The 24586-nt window shown below is 35.7% G+C and overlaps 1 protein-coding gene and 1 non-coding gene across 3 annotated transcripts in view; both read right to left on the reverse strand.

Moving 5' to 3' along the window:
* Positions 1-24586, reverse strand: part of LOC118189015 (cysteine-rich secretory protein 2-like) — an 80198-nt gene that overhangs the window by 39668 nt on the left and 15944 nt on the right. For both annotated transcript variants that reach the window (XM_085818016.1, XM_035359548.2), the window contains exons 3-4: positions 15446-15582; positions 1593-1686 (exon numbers count right to left, since the gene is read on the reverse strand). In XM_085818016.1, the coding sequence (XP_085674142.1) occupies positions 1593-1686; positions 15446-15582 (231 nt within the window). The remainder of the gene's footprint in view (positions 1-1592; positions 1687-15445; positions 15583-24586) is intronic.
* Positions 7221-7292, reverse strand: TRNAI-GAU (transfer RNA isoleucine (anticodon GAU)). The gene has a single exon. It is a non-coding gene; the product is annotated as a tRNA-Ile (tRNA).

Genomic DNA, 24586 nt, shown 5'->3' on the forward strand with positions numbered 1-24586 from the left:
TCGTGGCAAGGAAAGCAAGTTTACGCCTGTCGTTGGCCACAGCCTTGAACACCTTACAGGTGACAGCGAGACCTAGCTCAGTTCCCCCCTCCCCAGTTTTGATGGAGAGCATCCAGGGGGACGGGTCTGAGAGTCTTCCCCCCTCTTCCTCTACTACCGAATTCTTTAGAGGACTTTCGGCTCGCCGCATATTTAAAGTGCTCCCATGTCGCACAGATACTATATACATTTACAAACATCCATGCCTTGCCCGCGATTCGAACCCGGGGTCTTAGGCACCGCAGACAGCAACGCTAAATATTATACCGGTCGGGCAGCAAAAACTGTCATACAAGTTCGAGGTCACAACTACCAATTCAAATTCGAATTTAGAGTAAATTCGGTGCCAAATTTATTCAGAGTTAACTGTTATGATTTTTTATTATTGCCCCTTTTTATTGTTCTATTTTATAGTTCATTGTCTTTGCCACTGATCCTTTTCGTCGCTAATGTTCCGTCATACGCTCAACGGAGGCATAAATTCGAAATAAAAATAAATTGTCAATTCAGTCTGATAAATCAAATAAATTGTCAATTAGTTGTCAAAGTTATATAATTTTTTAATCAAGGTTAAAAAAGTCATCTAAATTCAAACTCAAAATCGTATATTCGAAGTAAATTGTCAAAATGAAAGTAAATTCAATGCGCAATTCCTTCGAAGTTAATTGACACTATTCCTTCTCATTGTTCCTTGCCCCTAGGTACTTGTCTTGGTTTTTGTTCCTTGTCATCGCCGTTGTTCCGTTGTACTTCTTGCAAAGGCAAATAAGTTGCATATCGCGAGTTTACAGGCTAGGATTGCCTCTGAACTGCTTCTGTAGACAATATAAAATATTGAAATAGATTTACTGCTGAAACACTTGAAGTAGAATTAGATGCGACCAATCTCATTTAGATAAAAATTTATTATTGCATTGAGAGACTTTCTATTTTGATCATCAAATTTCTTTCACGCACTCAAGTATAAATATAACCTGTAGAAACTTTACGAAACTTCATTTTATACATTCGATTGTTCAGGAACAGTTTGTCAGAGAGCCAATAGTGTATCAGGATGGCAATGTTTACTGTCGAAGTCTCCTTTGCTGCACAGGAAGTTTAGGATATTTGTAAAAGGAACTTGGGATAAATCATCGATCAAATTACTCAAAGGCTACTGGTGTTGGTTACAGGTAAATATCGTCACGGAAAAAACGTCGCTGAGAAAGCAAAGCAAGGGGAAAACATTATCATAGAAAACATCGTGGGAAAAAAGAAAGCAAGGAGAAAACATCTCAGCCCTAAAATAATATCGATTTCTTTAAATTAAATTTTTTCGATATTATTACAATCATTATTATCACAACAATGTATCGCGAGTTTACAGGCTAGGATTGCCTCTGAACTGCTTCTGTAGACAATATAAAATATTGAAATAGATTTACTGCTGAAACACTTGAAGTAGAATTAGATGCGACCAATCTCATTATGAAATTTAAGAATTTCAAGCAACACAAAAAGTATTTTCGGTGAACATTTCAGTTGATTGTGAAAGTTAGCTGAAATTTACTCACCGTCAGTCCAACGACCTGTAATATTGTCGTGCAATAGTAACTGACACTGTTCTGCCCACCTCTGAGCATCTTCTGCAGCTTCGTCGTGCCATGACTAGAAAATGAAAACCAATCATGAGACGTTAACTTAATCAAATTTAACATTAAAACTATTAAAAAATTTTAAACTACTTAATACTCGTGATGAGCTAGAAAAAATCGAGCTGTACAAGATGTCTAAAGAGAGCAAGGGACAAAAACTAGAATGGAGACTTAGTATCCCAAGCACCTCACAGTATGGCTTAGAAAATAATGTCTGTCGTTTATAAAACACAGTTTTACAGTTTTTTTTAATGGCGGGCATTACAGAAGGAACAAAAACAAAATAATACATGACATTCCATAATTTAAATGATTTTGAAGTGTTCATTAAAATATGGTTTACTCTCAAAACATATTGTTGTTGTAATGACTTGTCTCACTTGCCTAACAGCAACATCAAAACAAGGCCACAAATTTTATCGTGGCAAGGAATGGAGGATTTCAACTGTCGTTTACATAGGCCTTGAGTGCCTTATTGGTGATAGTATGGCTTTAGGAAGTTCCCTCACAGTTTTGAAACAGAATCAAAGCAGGGGTCCAAGAATCTCCCACCACTCTTTCCCTACCGCCAAACCACTCGAGAGGACTTTCGATTTGCCGTGTTTTTTAAGTGCACCTATTCCACAAAGACATTATGCACTTACAAACATCCAAGCAGTCTCCCAACGATACGGCAGTCAGCAACGCTAATCACTATACCGGTGACATTCCCCCCCCAAACAAAATTGACCCCTTCCCCTAAAAAAATTAATCTCCAGCGCGCGAGGTCTGTTTATCGAAAAGTTCTAAACATATGCTCATTTAAAAATTATTAAAATTATTTTAAAATTATTGCTGTTGAATTGAATTTTATGGTTTAAGTGCGAAGAACATGATATTTAATAAATAAAGGTAACACATAAAACGTTAAAAAAAGCCCTTTTGTGCGTAATGTAAATTTTATTTATTTATTTTGGTATTCATATTAAAATTCGCGTTTATACAAATATTTTGAAACAAGCCTCATTTAAAAATTCGCTTTAGAACCAAAGTTTTCATCTTTGCTAATTTTAATCAGTTGCTAATTTTTCATCTCTCCGTCTTTTCAAATGAACCTAATGTCTCTACTACAGTGGCGCCCGAACTAACAGTGTGTTGCATGATGATTCTCCTCATCCAGGATTTAACGACTGGGTCCCCTGGAAAACCCCAATCGCCCTTTAAAAGGGGGATTATATAAGGTATTTCTGCCTTCCTAGCGTGCCTTCGTGGTGTAGTGGTTCTGCACGCTGGGCCGGAATTCCAGAGGTCCGTGGTTCGATTTCTGGCGAAGGTGGTTGCTAATTTTTCATCTCTCTTGCTTTAAAAAAAATCCTAATTTCTCTACAGTGGCGCCCGAACTAAAAGGTTGTTTGATGAGGATTCTCCACACCCAGGATTTGGCGATTGGATCCCCTAAAACCCCAGTCACCCTTCAAAAAGGGGAGTATATAAGGTATTTTTTCCCACTTTCCTAACGTGCTTTCGTGGTGTAGTGGTTCTGCACGCTGCGCTGTTATTCCAGAGGTCCGTTGTTCGATTCCCGGCGAAGGCGGTTGCTAATTTTTCATCTTGCCTGCTTCCAAAAAATCCTAATGTCTCTGCAAATGAATCTACAAAATGAATAATTTTCCCTCAATATCTTTTTTAAAATAGGAAAACAAAACGTTTTTTGTCTTGCAGAATTGCATTCTTTGGTCAAGCTCGTTTTCATTGAAAGCACAGATTCTTCATGAAATATAACTTTTCTATTGACAACACTTGAAAATGCGATAGCCACGAAATTTTGAAATTTCTATATCAGAGCCAGCTTACCTCGCAGATCTTGATCAACTCTTGAGTAAACGTTTCTTTGAGCTTTTCTTGCCTTTCAGGGCTCAATGATGTCTGCCGTCTTCTAGGACATTTCTATGGATATTTTGAGAAGTTATGCTTCGGACTTATCTTAGTTCGAGTGATGTTGAGTCGAGCAAATGTATGGGTTTAAAACTCTTTTCTAAACTGTATTTGCAGTTTAACTACTACATGTGACCCTTTAATATACACTTCCTTCCACTAAGATCACGACACCACACAAATAATTACATACATTACGCCTCTCTTAAAGAACGATTAGGGTGAGGAAAGAGATTCATTCAGTTGATCAAATCCAAGTGGAAATTGGTCCACCATATTTTAATACGGGAGTCATTGGCGAGACCGCTTGGGTTACAGCCGAAAACATCGTGGCAAAAACATCGTGGACGAAAACGTCGCGGAGAAAACAACGCAAGGCGAAAACGTCGTGCTACAAAACATCGTGGGAGAAAACATCGCAGTCCTAAAACATCGTGGTACAAAACATCGTCGTGGAAAATAAAGCGATTCAAAAACTTCGCAATTTAAAAACGTCGTCGTCGAAAATATCGTGGTAAAAAATAAAGTATCTACAAATCATCGCATGACGATAACATCGCAGACATGCGTTAATAATTGTAAATGGATATCCCCATAATGATTTGTGAGTGCAAGATATAAAGAAGGATAATTTTTGTTTTCACATTTTTTTATGAACTAATAAATTTTTCTGAAAAAGTAAGAAGGAAACTTAAGCATAGCAAATTAATGCAACTTATAGCACTTAATAGAATTTTAAACCGACATAGTTAACTAACAAAGGCCATTAATAAATCCTTTTTTTATAAAGTTTTTACTGGTAATTTTCCATGAAACGTATAAGCTATAAGTTGCATTTAATTTTCTATGTTTAAGTTTCCTTGTTACTTTTTCAGCAAAAATTTATTAGTTAACAAAAAATGTGAAAGTAAAAATTATCCTTCTTTACATTTTGCCCTCACAAATCATTATGGGAATATTCATTTACAGTTATTAAAGCATGTTTTGAAAAAAGCATATCTGCGATGTTATCGTCATGCGATGATTTGTAGATACTTTATTTTTTACCACGATATTTTCGACGACGATGTTTTTAAACTGCGAAGTTTTTGAAGCGCTTTATTTTCGACGACGATGTTTTTTACCACGTTTTAGGACTGCGATGTTTTCTCCCACGATGTTTTATAGCACGACGTTTTCGCCTTGCGTTGTTTTCTCCGCGATGTTTTTGCTGCGATGTTATCGGCGGACACCGACCGCTTGACATTTCGAACCAGGAAATGTAAAAAAAAAAAAAAAAAAAAAGTGTGGTCTTCTGAAGCTTCGAACTACGGATCTTTCATTTGCTAGTTCATATGCAAACGACTTGAACTCGAACACCACTACAGGAGCTCCCGATCTAAGGCGTTAGCCTGGCGGGATGATACTCCTGCAGTGGAAGTTATCAGATCAGCGGCATTTATTGAAAAGTTTTGCAAATATATACAGCAAGTTACATTTTATTGTTACATTGCATATGTGCACTACGTGCTGCCTTACAATCAATTTTGTCAGAATATTTTTTCCAAACATGTTCACAGTTGCATAATAATACTAGGATACAGAACATACGATACAATAATACAGTATAGCTACACATCACAATTTTGATAAATAATATAACTTAATGTACTACAATACTGTCCTTTAACGCAGTAATATAGCTTATTTAACAATTTTCTGATGTTACATATATTAAACATATTACATAAAAATACAATGCTCTATAATATAATTCTGCGGTAATATTTACCGACAATTTACAATAATAATACAATAATAATAAAATCAGGATCCATATATCTTTTCATAGTAAAATCCTTGTCATAGTCAATATTCATAAAGTAAATTGTCATTTAGTCATTGTAAATAGATATAGAGATATATCGTATTGGTGTTGCGACAATATATCAGTTGTTCAAAAGTCATGTTATATTGTCAGGTAGCAAAGAGTCATTGTCATAGTCAGTTAATAGTAATTAAATTGGTATATTTACAATATTCAACAATTAGTCATTGTCAATACTCCATGTCATAGTCAATAGTCATGAAGTATGTTTTCATTATATCATAATCGATAGGCATAGTCAGTCAATAGTCATAAAATTAGTATATTTACAATATTCAACTATTAGTCCTTTTCATAGTTATTAGTCCTTGTCATAGTTATTAGTCCTTGTCATAGTTATTAGTCCGTGTCATAGTCAATAGTCATGAAGTGTGTTTTCATTATATCATAATCAATAGCTATATCATTTTGTCATTTTAACAATATATCAGTAGTAATCCAATTGTTCAAAATTAAAAATACGCAAACGACTTGAGCACGCAGAGGATACGCGATAATTTCTTGTATTATTTACCACTTAAAAGATTAACTGAGGAATCCAGGCGGTCACAATTGTTCGCCACATTTTAATTCAGACATCACTGTAGAAGTTATTTAGATTTTCATACGTCGAAACATGAAAAATAAACTGTTCTTTCATCGGGAATCGAGCCACGACTCTTGCATTTGTTAAATGGATATGCCGATCACTTACACTCCGACAAACTTTTACGTTCCTCAGTTCAAAGTAATATAGTAATTCTTCACAAGTTCTCTACTGTATGAGAATAAGTGAGGATTCAAAAACGAAGAACTCCTTGGTAGTTTACTAAGGACAATGTAACGATTTTGAAATCAGTCTGAACGATGATGCACGTGGTTATTCATAAAAAAAAAAGGCTATGAAAGCTGGAGGGTAATGGGTTTAGTTCCACGAAAATAATCTCGAAATGCTGTAATTAGTATATGAGCCAGAAAAAGAATTGCAAATGTATTTCATACAAGTTCAGTACATGATAATTTTATTTGTCTTATTTATTTCGTTAAGGAACGTTAATTAGTGTAACCTTCTTTTCTAATGGAAATAATTTCGTATTAAAATGATTTAATGCAGATCGAAAGAGAGATATTACCTCCAACTTTATTAGAGAAAAATTATCCTTAGCAACCGTACTAATTCATTTTACTATGAATCGAGTAAAACAGACACTTGGTATATTAAAGGATATATATAAAGGATAAAAATAAAATTTTAAAAGAGGTATATAAAAACAGCCGAAATAAAAGAAATCGAATTACAGTTATTAATTAAAATCCAAATAAAAATTTTAACTTACGCGGAAGACTTTAAAGAAATTTAATTAACCAGTATAAGTTTCTGAATAAATTTTGCAGAAGAAAATTTAAAATTTAAGGATAGAAGATTTATTCAAGCTTCCTTTTCCCAAGCAAAAGTTTCACATTCTTTAATATTTCTCCTGAACTTGTAGAGTCATTAGGTTAATTGAAAGCAGAAAAGATGAAAAATATGCAACCGCCTTCGCCGGGAATCGAACCACAGACCTCTGGAATACCGGCCCAGCGTGCTACCGTTACACCGTGAAGGACGCTAGGAAAGTGGGAGAAATACCTTATATGCTCCCTTTTTTAAAGGGTGACTAGAGTTTTAGGGGACCTATTCGCCAAATCCTGGGAGCGGAGAATCATCATTCACAACCCTTTTAGTTCGAGCGCCACTTGTAGAGTCATTAGGTCAATTGGAAGCAGAAAAGATAAAAATATGCAACCGCCTTCGCCGGGAATCGAACCACGGACCTCTGGAATATCGGCCCAGCGTGCTACCTTTACACCACGAAGGCACGCTAGGGAAGTGGGAGAAATACCTTATAAACTAGCCTCTTCCTATTCAATTTCATTTGCTAAATTTACACTGCTTAGAGAAAATTTTCACAGAAATAGATCATACAACAAGTAAAAAAGTAGCGGAAGTTAATGGGACAAGGAGGTACTATAACCGTACAAGAAAGTGGAAGAATAGTTAAAATTTTATTAGTAATTAAAGATAACGAATTGAACATATGCCATCTTTGCAGACTTGACCTTCACGCAATGAATAATTACTTTCCAGTGCTGTATCAAATATTGATTGCTTTCAAATTAACGATGATCTAATGTTCTTACCCGAAAGGTAGTCGTAATTAGTTTAGATTCTCCTAGAAACTAAACTGGGAAGGATTAATTTATATCTTACTTACTAAGCAATGTTGCAAATTTCAATCCGATCAGCTCATGCCTCAGTTTTAATCCACTAAAGCAGCAACTTGGAAAAGCATCTGAACCTTGAAGACACCAATGCGCCATTGGTAGACACAAAAACAGCCAATTATTAAGAATTATCTTTATTACATTGCATTTTTATGTGACATTAATTAGTATTATTCTGAGAAGAATGGCAAGATTCAGAAATGGAGGAACGAAATGAACGTGCTAATAAAAGTTGGACCAAACAGTTGAAATCAAAAGTAAAGTTTTAGAGATTGTGCTTAGGTGACGTAAATCGATGAACATTCTTCTTTATTCGCAATAATAGAAGTAACTTCATAATAAAATGCATTATCATCAGATTGTAGAGACATTAGGATTTTTTGGAAGCAAGAGAGATGAAAAATTAGCAACCGCCTTCGCCGGGAATCGAACTACGGACCTCTGGAAAACCGGCCCAGCGTGCAGAACCACTACACCACGAAGGCACGCTAGGAAGGCGGGAAAAATGCCTTATATATTCCCCCTTTTAAAGGGCAAGTGAGGTTTTTAGGGAACCCAATCGCCAAATCCTGGGTGTGGAGAAACCTCATCCAACACCCTTTTAGTTCGGGCGCCACTGTGGAGACATTAGGATTATTTGTAAAAGGCGGGAAGACGAAAAATTAGCAAACGCCTTCGAATCATGGACCTCTGGAACACCGGCCAAGTGTGCTGACCACTACACTACGAAGGCACGCCAGGAAGGTGGGAGAAATACCTTATAAGATTAAAAAAAAAATTAATGCAGGACTGAACCTCTGATATCAGAATGAAATCTAAGAAGTAGGCATATATTTAAAATATTTTCCTCAATGTTGATTTAGAGATAAATACAGAGGGGGATTGCATATTTTAGAACGATTTCGGGGTTCGATTAATATTTAAAATGTAAAGTTTACTTTTTAAATGTTCAATATGATAGCCTTTCACCGAACTAAATCTACATCGTGATTTCCATGAGAGGAGAATTTTTTCATAAAATTTCCAGGGGTATTCATTTCCATTCCTCTTCCAATACTTTCCAGAATTCGTCAATCGTGGCAGCTTTGTGATAAGAAAGAGCTCTTTCCCAATGACCAGAGACACAATAATCCATAGATAAAACATCGGCGGACTCCACAGAAATACGTTGAAAAGATAAATATACAGTGCCTGTATCCGTTTTCATTTCTTCAAGAAATGCAATGGTACTTTTCGAAGTACGGCCTATTGCTCTGTCTTGATGAAGTTCCACTCTTTGAAAGTCTTTGGGATAAAGAAAGAAAATTTCTTCTATAAATATCGGACTATAATATACTACGAAATCAATCTTCTTGCATACTAAAGACGGAAATTTTTTTATTCTCGATTTTAGTGCGTATTTCAGTACTTATACAACAAAATTCTTTGTACCACTAACCCTCGAACAGTATAGGTTAATGCTAAATAAATATTTATGTAAATTATAATACTGTGCTGTTCAAAACATCTTGTAAAAAAGAAAAACTATCAGAGATTATGTATTAACAACAGGCCTTGTATGCCAATGTAACAATTACGTTGTTTTCTAAACTTGAAGTTCCACTGAAATGACGTTCAATTCCGTACGGCACGACCTAGAACGAATGTCATCTCTGCGGTGTACTGTACATATCGGACGTAAAATGTGCTTTCGATAGTACGTTAAGTTGATTTAAACACTTTTCTTCCACTCTTCTTACTTTTAATTCCCCATTATAATGGAATTCTTCAACAGTCATAAACTCCTTACTGAAACATCCTTTGCATAGATGGAACCAGTTTTGTACATTTTTTTCCTCTTCGTTTTCGATTATGAATAGACCTTTTGTTGCAGCCTTTTACGTAAACACATATTTTATGAAGAGTCACATTATATTTCCAATTACCTCCTAGTAAATAGTTTTCATACAGGCTCTACAGTAATTCATAGATAAATACGAAATTGTCGAAACGAAATTGTCCTGCGTTGAGCCACACACATCGGCTAAAGCTGGTGAACATTACGTTTTTTAGTTTTCTTAATTCGTAAATCTTGATTTATTAATATATTTGTCGTTGTCACAGACGTATTTAAAAATTTTATAATTGATTTCTGCTTCGGTTATTTTCTATTGTTGCCAATTATTTAACGTTAGAAACGTTAGAAATAGCACGTACCTTTTTCGGGAATTTTTTTTTAAGTCTTCTTTCCATGTAGAAGTATTAATTGACGGTTTTCCGCTTCCCCATTAATTAGTAGCTTATTTTGCACTTAGAAATTTGAACACTCTGCATTTCACAAAGTTTTTGTATTATGGAATAGAAATGTTTCTTTTCGGAAAGCGCAAAAACATATCCTTTAAATCACAATTTATTTACATGCGACGTTTTAAAAAGGAAAAAATTTAACTTTAATAGACGATATTTTCCATTTCAAATAATAAACTGTTGCCAGAAAGATTTATTCCAAAACATTTGCTTTTTTAAAAAATCTTTATCGGAATTTCTAAATACCTTCTGTAAGTAATACTTTTATTTCTTCCCCAGTCAGTTTTGTTTAGATTGAAAAAATATTTAATTTGAAAACTCGTAGCTTTGTTTGAATTATAATGCATTTTTAGTTTTTAAATCCTCGACGATAAACAATTAATGAACTTATATTTTTACTTACTTATTGATAGAAATTTAGAAAATATATATTTTTGTTGCTAATATTTTTCGATAAATTTATTAGGTAGTTATACAGTTTACAGTTAAAGGTTCTAAGCTTACCTGAAAATATTATCTCAACAATTTCGATTTCTTCATATTTAAGGATTCAGTTCAGTCAGGTTTATTTAAATCTGAAACCGTGAATTGTACGACAAAGACAAATTCCTGTTAAAATTGTTCATGTAATTTAAGTGCTGAACGTTTTTAATACAGCAGTGTAAAATAATTGGTTAGTTTTACCTGCGATTTTTCGCCGCAATGATTGAAATATTCGCAAAATTAGTAAGATATTTTAATGCTTGGAGCTGTATCCAGGACTCCATTGATGCACCCACGACCCCTTACGCTGTGCTTAGCCAATTTTTTTTTCCGGGGGGGGGGCGGGCTTTAGTATTTCACAGATTGTCGATATACACTCATGTCCATAAATTAAGGATAATGCAAAATCAGGCAAAGGAAGAGTTAGAAGCAAAACAAATTTGACTTATTTGTAAAGCTTATTTATTAAACAAAAAGTAAAGAGCAAAAAAAAGATGCTATATGTTTGATATTATTAAAAAAATTAGCGATTTTTTCTCCCTGGAGCAAATTACAAAAAAAAAAAAAAAAAAAAAAAAAAAACTACTTACAAAAAAAAACAATATTACATGGTTGGTATGATTGTTAATACATTGTATGTCTCCCAGACGGTGCAATACAGTCCGTACAACGCCTAAGCATGCTGAGTATCAAATTATCGATCTGATCTTGGATATTACACCACTCAAAACGCAATGCTCTCCGAAGTTGGTGTAGACATGTGGGAGGAGGTTGACGGGCTGCAACTCGTCGGCCAAGCATGTCCCACACGTGCTCTACTGGATTCAAGTCCGGTGAGAATGCTGGCCAGTCCATACGGGTGATATCCTCCGATTGAAGGCATTCGCTTACGATGTTTGCACGGTGAGGACGGGCGTTGTCATCCATAAACACAAATTGTGCGCCCATGGCGCCCCCAAAACAAACGTACATGTTGCTCCAGAATGATGTCCCAATAGATTTGGCTTGTCATGGTTCCAATTTGAACATGCAGGTCAGTTCTGGAACCCAGAATAATTCCACCCCAAACGAGCACTCTTGCACCACCATAACGGTGTCGTTCAATGATGTTTTCTTGGTGGTAACGGGTACCTGGAGCTCTCCATATGAAAGTTCGGCGAGAATCAGACTGCAAGCTAAACCTGGACTCGTCGGAAAACATCACACAAGCCCACTGTTGCGGTGTCCACAATGCATGCTCTCTACTCCAGGCTAACCGCAGGCGACAGTGCAGTAAGTGGAACGCATTTGACAGGTCTAGGAGCATATAGACCAATTTGCCCTAAGAGTCTGTACATGGTCTGCCTTGAAATTGTCGTACCAGTGGCTGAAGAGAGCTGACGAGACAGGTCTGAGGCTGTGCTCCGCCTGTTTCTTTTGACAGTAACTGCCAAATACCGGTCCTCATTCGGCGTTTTAACTCTGGGGCGAGCTGTGCTGTAACGTCTGCTCACATTACCATCATCTTGGAATCGTTGCCAAAGCCTGGAGATGACACTCTGGGCAATTCCAAGTACTTCCAGTTGGGTACGACCACATTCCAGATGGCCGATAATTCTACCACGTAAAAAATCATCCAAATGCGTCCTTTGTGTCATAACTATTCGGTTATTGCACTGAAATGCTTATAAAGCGCCTGCGAACAATTCTACTTCTTTACCTGTATTCCTTATATATCACTCTCGTCATTGTGACGTACCATCGGTGTCATCTGGTTACTTCCTGAAATTTGCATATGATTCTTGAAGATGTGTGTAGTGATTTTACAGGTGATATATTTATTTTAGAGTTCGATTTCCGCGTGACTCCAAATTATCCTTAATTTACGGACATGAGTGTAGATATAAAATCTAGTGACGCTCTCTACTGACATATCTTATCTATGCCTCTCAATGTTGTTTATCAAATTAAAATTTATTAAAAATTTTCGTTCGTTTTGCAAACAGTTCGTATACCCTGCACGCTAAGATTTTAGTGAAATCTTTAGATCAGGCCAAGCGTAGTTTTCCCAGTCAATATTTTCACTACTTCTTGTATGAAGTAAAAGAAGTATGTAAGCGCGGAACATTTCTGAATAACATATTTTAAAGAAAAAATCCATTTTTACCATTCCCGAATCCGTTTTGATTATTTTTTGCTTGATGTCTGTATGTCCGAACAGAATAAAGGCCTCTTTTGTCCAGAACGGATTGTAAAAGGCATTTAAATTGTGTTCTAAAGGGACTTTTTTGAGACATCTGTACTTACGTACGTACGAAGCGGAGACCCTGAACATTACATGTTTCAGTGTCCGCTAACGTCAGCCCATCACATTCGCCATCCCACCGACACTGGAATAGAATGTAGAAGATTCATTATTAGGCACCGTAAATTTTTCCAAAACATCAAAAATATTTTTGATTTCTTACACCTCCAAGGACTGGACCTGTGTCATCCCATAGCTTACAACCCCAAATAATCCTCTAAGTTCATAAAACGCAACAATAAGAATATCCACTCTCCCCCCTAATACTATACAATAGTGCCTTTAGAAAACACACTTAAATATATCCATTTATTGAGACAACCGTAACTTTCCTCATACTACGAACTATGAACCACTTCATACTGTGCAATGTGTGACAGATGCACCAGGACTACGTACTCAACACTATGTACCATGAAATGAATTCATGAACTGTATGCTGTACTATGAACTGCACTATGAATGAGAACTTATAAACTGTGTTAACAAAAAAAACCAAACAAACAACGAACCACATACCATAAACTCTCTCCCCCCCCGCCAACAAAGCTCCAAACCGAAGCACAAAAGAAATATGTATATTTGTTACCGTTAAAGACCGATATTGGAGAATGTCGACTTTCACCGGAGAATGTCAACATTCACCAAATATGTCGGTGAAAGATGGAATATTTCTTTACATTCTTGCACATTCGGACCCTCACCGGTGTATGTCGACAATCACAGATATGCTCTGGTGTAGGTCGAAAAGAGAGGAGTATATGTACACGCTGCCATTCCAAAAGGAAGTGTTCCACAAATAAATGCAGTTGTAAAAGCAAAGGCCTCTTCTGCAATTCAAAGTGTCATAATAGTTTAAGTTGTTGCAATAAATAAGATTTGAATCACATAATTTGGTAAATTTATAACTTCTATTATTTTCCTTTCTCATTTTGAATGTACTGTATGTTTTAAGTTCTTATGGTCTTAAGTTCTTATTCTGAGTCTCAAGTGCGTTTTTTCGCGAATGAATTACGGAGAAGGAAATGTATTCTTATAATATTCTTATATGTTCAACATTCACCATTAGTACCTGGTGAGTGTCGACATTCACCGGTGTAAGTCAGAAGTAAGAGTATTTGGAAAATATTTCGGACATACACCAAGAGACTATGTGAATGTTGACATTCACCGGTGAAAGTCGACATTCTCCAGATTTCGGTGTTTCACCGTAACATATACATCTGTAAATAACTTATTCTAATTATCTATTGTAATTATTGTATCTATCCATCCAACTGCAAAGTACCCGTGTAAAGAATATCTGAGACAATATTGTCTGCAATGCAAATTATGCACCATCAATATATAACTGTGTATTATGAATGCTGCAATGTAAACTAATTCCCGAGCATGGTGTTAGCATGCCCGGTCAGGGTGCACTTATATATAGATGGTTAGTGCAGTGGGGCGATACCAGTTTTGCCCATGGCGATGTTTTGGGGCCTCCTGTACTTCTTTCTGTCTGTCTGTTTGTATCTCGTATAACTAAAAAACGATTGATCGTAGAACATTGGAATTTTGTACATGTAATTTCTATAACATCTAGCTGGGCACACCTTCCTTTTTTAATGCAATCCGTCAGTACCAAAATTATACATATATATGTATGTAATGAAATTCCATAGTCAAGTATAGGAACGGAAATTAAAAATTCTTAAAATTCTAACTGTATGTTCTTTTCATTTTTAATGGCGACGTTCTATTATTTCAAAGTACGTGGAATTAAATCCACAGCCCCGTAGTCAAGTTGTTTTTCCCGCCTTTTCTACACGTACAGTTATAGAATGTTCTGGAAATATTTAAAGCGAACTGGAATGGCTGACGAGGCTGACGTCATTTCTTGGAAGCTCCGCCTTTCCAGAGGCTATAAAAGTTCTCGCAAAGGAATATCGAGGTCTTTTCTTTAATGTAACGATGCAGTAAACTTCATACAAAAAATTATTAGTAATTCTTTTTTATTTACTCCGGATATCTGATTTTGCAACTGCTATTTCTCCTGAATAATAATAAATGGATCCTGTTTTTTAAACTTATCGTCTGATAATTTAAACTACGACTACATTTATGATTCTTCACCAATCTATTTATTCCGGACAAAAGCTGGTACATCACATGTATATATCAGTCCCTTATCCGGCCTTTATTTCCGCAATTGTTGGTCATAGTCATATAATCCCACTTATAGAAATGTTTTAAATGACGAAACTCTTCTTGTTTTGGCAATGTCAGATTCAAAAGAAAAATTGGATAAATAACGAAATCTAACTTTTATCACGCTCCCCCGGTTCCTATACATAAACTTGTTATGTCTTAAAACAACATAACAAGTCTTAAAACATATTTGGGAATGTTTTAAGACTTGTTATGAAAATTAAAAATGAAAGAAATTTGACTTTCGAAGGACAAAAAGTCATCGGGATATTTATTTTCGAAATTTGCAACTTCTGATGTTTGCCTTAATCGGTTCATCAAGTTTGAATAATTCGAGGATATAAGTTTAAGTAGAATGTAGCAAAATATGTGGATAATTTAATAGGCCGTACAAGGAAGTCATCCAGTGTCCATATCATACTTTTTCTTATAATTACACAAAATTAAGTAACAAAGAAACTAAAATTAAACATTTCATTTCAGTTATATACTACCTCTTACCACTTCAAGCATATCCGCAGCTGGAGGATTCACTCTAGTGCGAAAGAAATTATGGATCATAAGAATCTTCCTTCTGGTGGCATGGTTTCTGGGATCCAAATCTCTTTGAGGAATTGCAGTTCCATAAAGCCTTGGACCTTAAAAAATATATTAAATTCGAAATTGAGAAAATTCTATTACAACGCAGACATCCTTTCACTAGCAGAAAGGACTGCTTTCTTTATTAAGACAAAAACTGATGAATGAGAAAAATGAATATTTGGTTTAATTTAGAGTAAGCTCAAATATCAGTATAACAGTAAATTGCATAATACACAAATTCGCTGCTTTTACGCAAGTTCAAAAACGACAGCTCTTATAACATGGTTTTACTTCATTTGGTTTTATTCTTTTGAAATCTTTTTCAAGGTCTTTCATATGTCTCAGTCATATCTTGAAATAAGTTAGTATGACTTCTGATTTGGGAACTGAAACTCATTATTAAGCAATCAAAATAACGCTGAGCCGAAATTAACTTATCCTGACCTAAGCTTTCACCTTGGGGACGTCACATTTTCACTCTCTAGCGCTGTCAACTCGCTTGCTGTCTGTTGCCCATTCCTTCATAGAAATTAATTATTATAAAGATGTATAAAAGGCACAAACGTCATTAAGAACTAACCCTCAGATTACTCCTATAACGAGGTGTAATCTGCGTTAAGAATGTGCTTCTTAATAAAGAAAATATAAATCGGCCACAAATGTCTTCTTTTAATGCACCGAGCTATATTTTTTCCCCACTCTGTAAACCCTGTTTTTCATATCATTGCGACATCAACTTTCGAAATATTCGACACACACACACACACACACACTTACACACACATCCATACATATATATATATAAATTTAATAATCAACACATAATAATTAAATCAAAATTAAATAGTGAAAGGGGTTAACATTCTAACAGGAAATACGCATACCAAAATTAAAGCAAAAACAATTAAAAAACTAATTAAACTTAATTAATTGATACACAATATGGAAAATATAGAAAAAATAGGCAACATCAGAAAGTATTCGTTATCCAAAACAGCATTTCGGCCACCTTCCTACTTGAAGAAACAACTGAAACTCATGGCACAAATCAAATGGCAAACAAATTGGGATGAATGGGAACAAGGCCGCTGCGCATCCTACTACACTCATGTCCATAAATTAAGGATAATTCGGAATCACGCAGAAATCGAACTCTAAAATAAATATATCACCTGTAAAATCACTACACACATCTTCAAGAATCATATGCAAATTTCAGGAAGTAACCAGATGACACCGATGGTACGTCACAATGACGAGAGTGATATATAAGGAATACAGGTAAAGAAGTAGAATTGTTCGCAGGCGCTTTATAAGCATTTCAGTGCAATAACCGAATAGTTATGACACAAAGAACGCATTTGGATGATTTTTTACGTGGTAGAATTATCGGCCGTTTGGAATGTGGGCTTACAAAACTGGACGTATCAGACGAACTTGGAATTGCCTAGGGTGTCATCTCCAGGCTTTGGCAATGATTCCAAGATGATGCTAATGTGAGTAGACGTTACAGCACAGGTCGCTCCAGAGTTACAACGTCGAATGAGGACCGGTATTTGGCAGTTACTACCAAAAGAAACAGGCGGGGCACAGCCTCAGACCTGTCTCGTGAGCTCTCTTCAGCCACTGGTACGACAATTTCAAGGCAGACCGTGTACGCACGCTTAGGGCAGATTGGTCTATATGCTCGCAGACCTGTCAGATGCGTTCCACTTACTGCAACTCACTGTTCCCTGCGGTTAGCCTGGAGTAGAGAGTATGCATCGTGGACACCGCCACAGTGGGCTTGTGGGATGTTTTCCGACGAGTCCAGGTTTAGCTTGCAGTCTGATTCTTGCCGGACTTTCATATGGAGAGCTTCCAGGTACCCGTTACCACCAAGAAAACATCATTGAACGACACCGTTACGGTGGTGCAGAAGTACTCGTTTGGGGTGGAATTATTCTGGGTTCCAGAACTGACCTGCATGTTCAAATTGGAACCACGACAAGACAAATCTATCGGGACGTCATTCTGGAACAACATGTACGTTTCTTTCGTGGCGCCATGGGCGCACAATTTGTGTTTATGGATGACAACGCCCGTCCTCACCGTGCAAACATCGTAAGCGAATGTCTTCAATCGGAGGATATCACCCGTATGGAATGGCCAGCATTCTCACCAGACTTGAATCCAGTAGAGCACGTGTGGGACATGCTTGACCGACGAGTTGCAGCTCGTCAACCTCCTCCTACATGTCTACCGGAACTTCGGAGAGCATTGCGTTTTGAGTGGTGTAATATCCCCCAAGATCAGACCGATAATTTGATACTCAGCATGCCTAGGCATTGTACGGACTGTATTACGTCGTCTGGGAGACATACAATGTATTAACAATCATACCAACCATGTAATACTGTTTTTTTGTAAATAGGTTTTTTTTTGTAATTTGCTCCAGGGAGAAAAAATCGCTAATTTTTTTAATAATATCAAACATATATCATCTTTTTTGGCTCTTTACCTTTTGTTTAATAAATAAGCTTTACAAATAAGTCAAATTTCTTTTCTTCTAACTCTTCCTTTGCCTGATTTTGCATTATCCTTAATTTATGGACACGAGTGTACATCATATAAGCAGAAGATAACCGTAGCATATTTTAATGGATACAGAACAGCATACCGACCTCTGGGTCTGTAAAAAAAAAATTGGTATCCCAGACCATTATCTTACCATCTGGTAACTTATCAGAAAACACCACCTTAAAATCCCCAGTAACAAAACACAAACCTTCTGAAAGTCTAAAACAACGTGATCTGGTGGCAAGGATCGCCCAGATTATCGACAAGCTTGAAATACTCGAAGCTGACCTCTGCCTCGTTTTATAATTTTTTTATTAATAGGAACAGTGCTTAGATGAAGAATTTAATACACACTTAGTTTGTTTCTAGATATTTTAACTCTTTGTACTTACTTGGATGGTCCACAATATACATTTGTAAAATTCTGTGAAGTTTGTAAAATATTGTGTTTGTAATGTGTTCTATTCTAAGTGTATAATCCGCTGTAAAGTAGTTTGTTTATCTGAACTAGTGTAATAATTATTTAAATTGTGTAATTATGTCCCAAGCCGCAACGGCAACGAAATCTTACAATGTTATTTGATGTATCGCCTAATGCTAGATATGCGGAGACTTAAGACAATAGAACCTAACTGCTGGGTAGAATGATTATGTCTTTATCTCCCGTTAACTGTCAACTATTAAATGCTAACTATTCAAATTTTAGTCTCTCACAGACAGCTTCTAATTAATTCCTGCGTGTGTTTGCAGGGATAGTTTGCCAGGCTTCAAAAAGGCAGCAGAGATTGAAATTAGCTGCAGTCATTTAAATGGCAAGCATTCTAGTCTTCAGGCGTGTGCTAGGTTGGAAAACGTATCGAAGTATCATAGAATCCTTGCCTTTCCATTGAGCTCACAGTAAACCTTTAAGTCAACAAGTTTTAGTAGTACAGCCAATAAATTTATAACCTTTAGTCAACAAGTTTTCGTCAGGCTTTGGCATTTAAGAACAGATCCATTTTGCTCTGGAGAAAATGTAATGCTGTACTAACTCGTGGCATATGGTTATGTCTAACCTTTTATTATTCTTATTGCATGACAATGATTCCACACAGTAGCATATGAAGCATCAAACACTTTCCATAAATCTGTTTAGCCTCTTTTACTTCCCGTAATTAATGTAAATGCTCGAAAGCTAACTGGGGAGTTTTATCACAAAATTATTCGTTAATTACATATCTACGCATACTATATCTGTTAATAAAATTCCACAGTCGGAAAATGGCAAAGAAAGCGTAGCAAAAGCCGTGGAAGGTTTTTTGATGTCACAATATTTTCTTTCTAAATTTCTCTCCCCATCTAGCGGGCAAGCAGTCGATACCGCTAACCACCATGTCACTCAGAATAGTGGTATATTTCTAGGTAGAAAGAAAGAGAAATTTGCAATGATGTCATTAAATGCAACCAAATACTAATAATCATTGTTTCTAATTATTTCAAGTAGGTGAAACAGTATTTCCAACGATTTTTGACACAGGTCGTAAACGGAAGGAAAGAATGATTGCTTTTATTTATTCGAGAGAAAATTTCTCAGAATTATTTCAGAAAGCTTTTTTGCTATGACAGTTATTTCAAAATTAGGTTCCTCTGCATTTTTCCCAAGGTATTATTTCTCATTCTGCTAATATATTTAGGGATATGAGAAATAAATAATGAGAAATATATTCTGCTAATATATTTCTCATTCTGCTAATATTTTTTCCCAAGGTATTATTCCTCATTCCGCTAATATAAGTTTCTGCACATTTACATTCTAGTAGTTTCTGCAAATTTACATTTTACATTCTAGGTAACATTTCTAGGTAACATTCTAGGTGACATCATTCTAGGTAACATTAGAATTTTACATTTCTAATTTTACATTTTGCACATTTACATTTTACATTTCAGGTAATTCTGAAATACATCATTTTATTTGCCTACGCGTCGAACTCTATTTTTAAATTCCTTTTGAAACGTTCAATTCCAAACTTGCGTTTAAAGGCAATATAAAGTCCTATTGAGGTACAAAATTTATGTACATTTATTTATTTATTTATTTATTTTGCAATTCACTTCCATTCAGCTTTCAGTTCGACGTGGGTATAACCAAGGTATTTTTAATCCATAATAAGGCTTGTTTGAACGCTTCACTTTCTGCCTGGAAAACTGAATTATATATATTCAACTTAAACATTCTATAATCCACCTCAGTTCCATAGTAAAAAACAACAAATGCAGCACCTACGCTCCCTCCGACCCCAGAACCATCTGTATGAATATAAAACACATCAACAGTTGGATTACATTTATCAAAAACAAAAACAAATCTATTGGAAGAATGTATTAAATGAATATTAAATTTTTCAAAAACATTCTTTGTAATTAAATAATATTCATACATTTTCAATTCCATTCTTCCAGTTCTCAATAAAAATTTCTCATAATAAAATTCGTGTAAAATTGAGAGAGGAGGCAGCCCAGCCAACACAAAGACGGCCTCGGTAGGCACTGTTCTAAAACATCGGGTTGAAGCTAAACCCCAAGCTATCTGAATACTGTCTAACTTCATCCGTAATTTAACCAGTTCAAACCGTATAATGTGTATATTTCATTGGTTAAAGCATCAGTTTTCAAAAGGCGAATGAAACAAAATATTACCGAGGTAAAACAAAAGTATTAGTAATGATTTCCGGAAACACAGAATTTTAATTTATTGGTCAGGGTTTGTTATATCCTCTTCAAAGCAATCCTCTTCCACCGCAACGATTTCTGTCAAAGCCCTTCGACCGCAATTTTTCTCCAGTCCTTAAGATATGTTTTGGTGCCATATCAGGTGAATATGGCAATAGGGGAGCCGCATTTATTGAACAACAACAGCATTGTAAGCACTCTATTTTTAACATTTACATTTTACATGGCGTACATACATACTCTATTTTTAACATACAAATACATACTCTATTTTTAACATTTACATTTTACATTGTACATGGCTCTATTTTTAACATTACATTTACATTTTACATGGCGCAAAATCCACCAGTTATTATCTCCACCGCTCAAAGCATTTTCTATGAATTACTCGTACTTCCATCAGAAGTAGTAAAACACTAAAATACTATACTGCGCAAAAAATATTTGACGTGGTCGGCGTATTGTTTATTAGTTGAAATGGATTCTTCGCTAAAACACGGTACATTCTATGTTTCTATTCTATTCTTTCGAAAGCTCTTGTTTTTGATAAGGCTTTTTTACCACCTTTTAAACGATTTTCTAATAGAATTTCTATCGCAAATACAAAAATTAATAGGAAATCACCAAATAAAATCTATTGATTTATTAAAAATGCATTCATTTGCAAACGGTCAATGGAAATGAAATTTGACCAACAACAAACGTTGTTGGTCAGATGTGGCTGGAAATCGCGAAACCTTCGGAAAAACCTTTGCAAGCGATTTCTTGCATGTGCATATTTTAATCAAATTAATTATTCATGATACTTTTAGAACACATTATTATAGTCTTCTACGGAAAAAGAGCTCACCAGCGGCCGAGCGGTAAAAAGACGCTGAACACTGGTAGCTCGGTCCGAGGTTCGAATCCCGCGAACGGGCTGGCTGCATGGGCGATTTCGTGGTTTTCCCCATGTGTAACGTGTATGCGAGCCAGTTTCCCTTAGAAAGTCCTCCACGAAGGCGTCCCTCCCTTTAGGCAGATAGCCCTCGTGTGTTTTGCTATAATTAAATAATCCAATCCAATCCAATCCAATCCAATCCAATCTTCTACGGAAAAACGTATCCAGGACAAACAACAGATATGATGTTAGCGCGAAAACAAATATCGTAGGTGATGCTAAGTTTGAGAAATATCCGGGATACAAATAAAATCGATATCGTAATTGATTCCTGACACGGAGTTCAGAATTCACTTATTCTGCACACTAAAAATAGGTTTAAATTAAATTCTAATAGTCACACAATTTCAATCTGACACCTATTCAGTAGGTTTACGTTTGAGTAAAAAAAAAAAAAAATAATAATAATAATTAAAAAAATAAAGTTTTGAGATGGCAAATGAAAGTTTTAGAGAAAAACAGTAAATTACATAAATCAGAGTAGCATATAGAACTTAGCAAAACATTAAACTATATTTTTTAAAGCCTCTTCCTCATGCATAAAGTACAGATTTAGCTCATTTATTCTTAGTTGCTTTAAAAAATTAGAAAAATTTAGTCGTTTAAATATTTACGGATTTTATTGTTCCACACAATGTTCTCAGCTGTTGATGGATCGCTCTTAGAGGTAAACAGTACATTTTTCAGTAACTTTCTTATAAGTATGCAGGAAAAATTACAGAAATTCACTGCTATGATTCGAACATCCTTAGATTTAATAACGAAGCTGCTTACTTGGTAAAAATCTAGTGCTTGGTTTGCGAATGATGACATCAGCTATTGGCCAATGAATAACACTACGGAACACATATAATTCAACTCGGATTTTCTCCTAACCAAACGAGATGACTGCACTAAGCTCTCTTGCGATTTCTTCAATGTGTAATGTTCTTACTTGCAAAAACGCAAAATTTGCGTTTTTGCAGCTAAGGATGATGGTTCGGTTAAACCATCGAAACTAGTCCTGTGAAAAATTGAAAATATAACGCTGATTTTTGTTGTTTGACTTCTGAATTAACTATCATAATATTACTTCTTTAAAAGAAACATACTTTCCAATAAGAATACCTGCTAATATTAACGGTACAATATCTGATGAATATTGAGCCCTTATCTGACTGTAACTCAGCTGAGCACGTCACGCTCTCACTCGCTTATCTTGTAGAGCTGCAGAACTACTTCACATGACTTGACCTGAGTTATCATGAGGGACATCCAAGAAGAGAAGAAGAATTAGTGCGAGCAAAAGACCCGGATTACAAAAGATCGAACACATCATTAGAGAATGCTATAATGAGCTGAAACGTAAATAATAGAAGCAAGCTTCTTAAGTGTGAAAACAGCTGCCACCTCTGGGTAGCTTAACGAGGAATCTACACAAACGGTATTTCAAATAATAAATACAAAGGAAAATAAAATTACACTACTGTGTTAGTTTAAGAAGTCGCGAGATTGCTTTATTTCTCCGTGGAGGTACATACCGTACTTGAAAGCATATAAAACGCACTTTTTTTCCTAAATTTGGTCTCAAAAAAGTTACCTGCGTCTTATACGTGAAGGACGCAGGTTAACTTTCAATACTGAATGCTATTTTTAGCCCGGATAAAGGTCTAGAAACGCATAACATTTTCTACATCTGCCATAATTATTTTGCGCATGCGTGTGTAGGGTTTATATTTATTTTAACTAACATTTATTTTAAGCTGTCTTTCCTGCGCGCGTTTCGGCCTGTGTGCCTATTTCGACAGTTCGTTGAATCTTTCAAATTCTTAATCAGAAAGTCTGCTGAATCTCAGCTGTATCTTAGAACGCGGTTAAGTTAGTTACGATTATAGAGATTCGTAGGTAGTGACTTCGTTATTTATTCATCCTGTCATTTATTTTTAGTTGCATTTTTGTCTATTTTGTTCAACCGCCGGGTCGGCGTAGTTTGTGAGCGTCAAGTGAACGCAACTGTGATTTCTAAAGTGAAATAAAAAGGGAGTTAAACCCTTCTTAATAGTCTGTGTAATTTCCAGTTCATAGCAGTCACTACTACTGTTGCTGACAAGTTGGGGCCTCCCAACATCATACGTGAAATATCTGTCTCCAAAAAGCGCCAAAGCTCGAAGCTGATGTCGAAGTTCGAACAGGTTCGACGGTCACATTACGTCTATGGAGCCTTTCCTTCTTTATATAGGCTTTCTTTGTCTCAGCCGACACACGTGTCGGTATCGGTGCTACTGTGTATAAACATGCCGGTATCGGTGCTTAAAACTATTCGTTTAAAAAAAAAAAAAAATACTCTGGAAAATATGACTACAGGAAACAAGAGATTAAGTCATGCGGAATCAGTAATGCTCTTGACGGAACAGAAGACCACGCATTATTCGAAGGAGGTGATACTAGCGATGACGGAAACAGTAGTGATGACGATATTCTCATTTTCGATGATGATGCATTTTATGATGCATTTCATGATGATGATGCACCATAAAAAGCATTTTTATGGTTTTGAAAGTGATTAAAGTCTAATTTCATGATAGGCAACGTTTTCCTTGAATCTGTGTTTTTTGTTGTTTCTGTTTCATTTTGTATTACGTTTCATTGCTTGACGTTCATTCATTTATTCATTACTAAAATTTACATATCATGTTCAAAATAGCTTGCCGTTTGTTAATTTTCCTTAATAAAAATGTTTGGTAATTGCATTCAATGATTGTTTATTTGGCTTTTACGAAACGTGAGAACTAAAAGAAACCACATTTTAAGTGATTGTGGTACAGGACTATTGAAACTTTTTTTCCTTGTGTGTGGCCTTCTCAATA

Source organism: Stegodyphus dumicola, chromosome 6, assembly GCF_044657685.1.
Source record: "Stegodyphus dumicola isolate Sdum_Otavi_A_Nest chromosome 6, ASM4465768v1".
Classification (NCBI taxonomy): Eukaryota; Metazoa; Arthropoda; class Arachnida; order Araneae; family Eresidae; genus Stegodyphus; species Stegodyphus dumicola.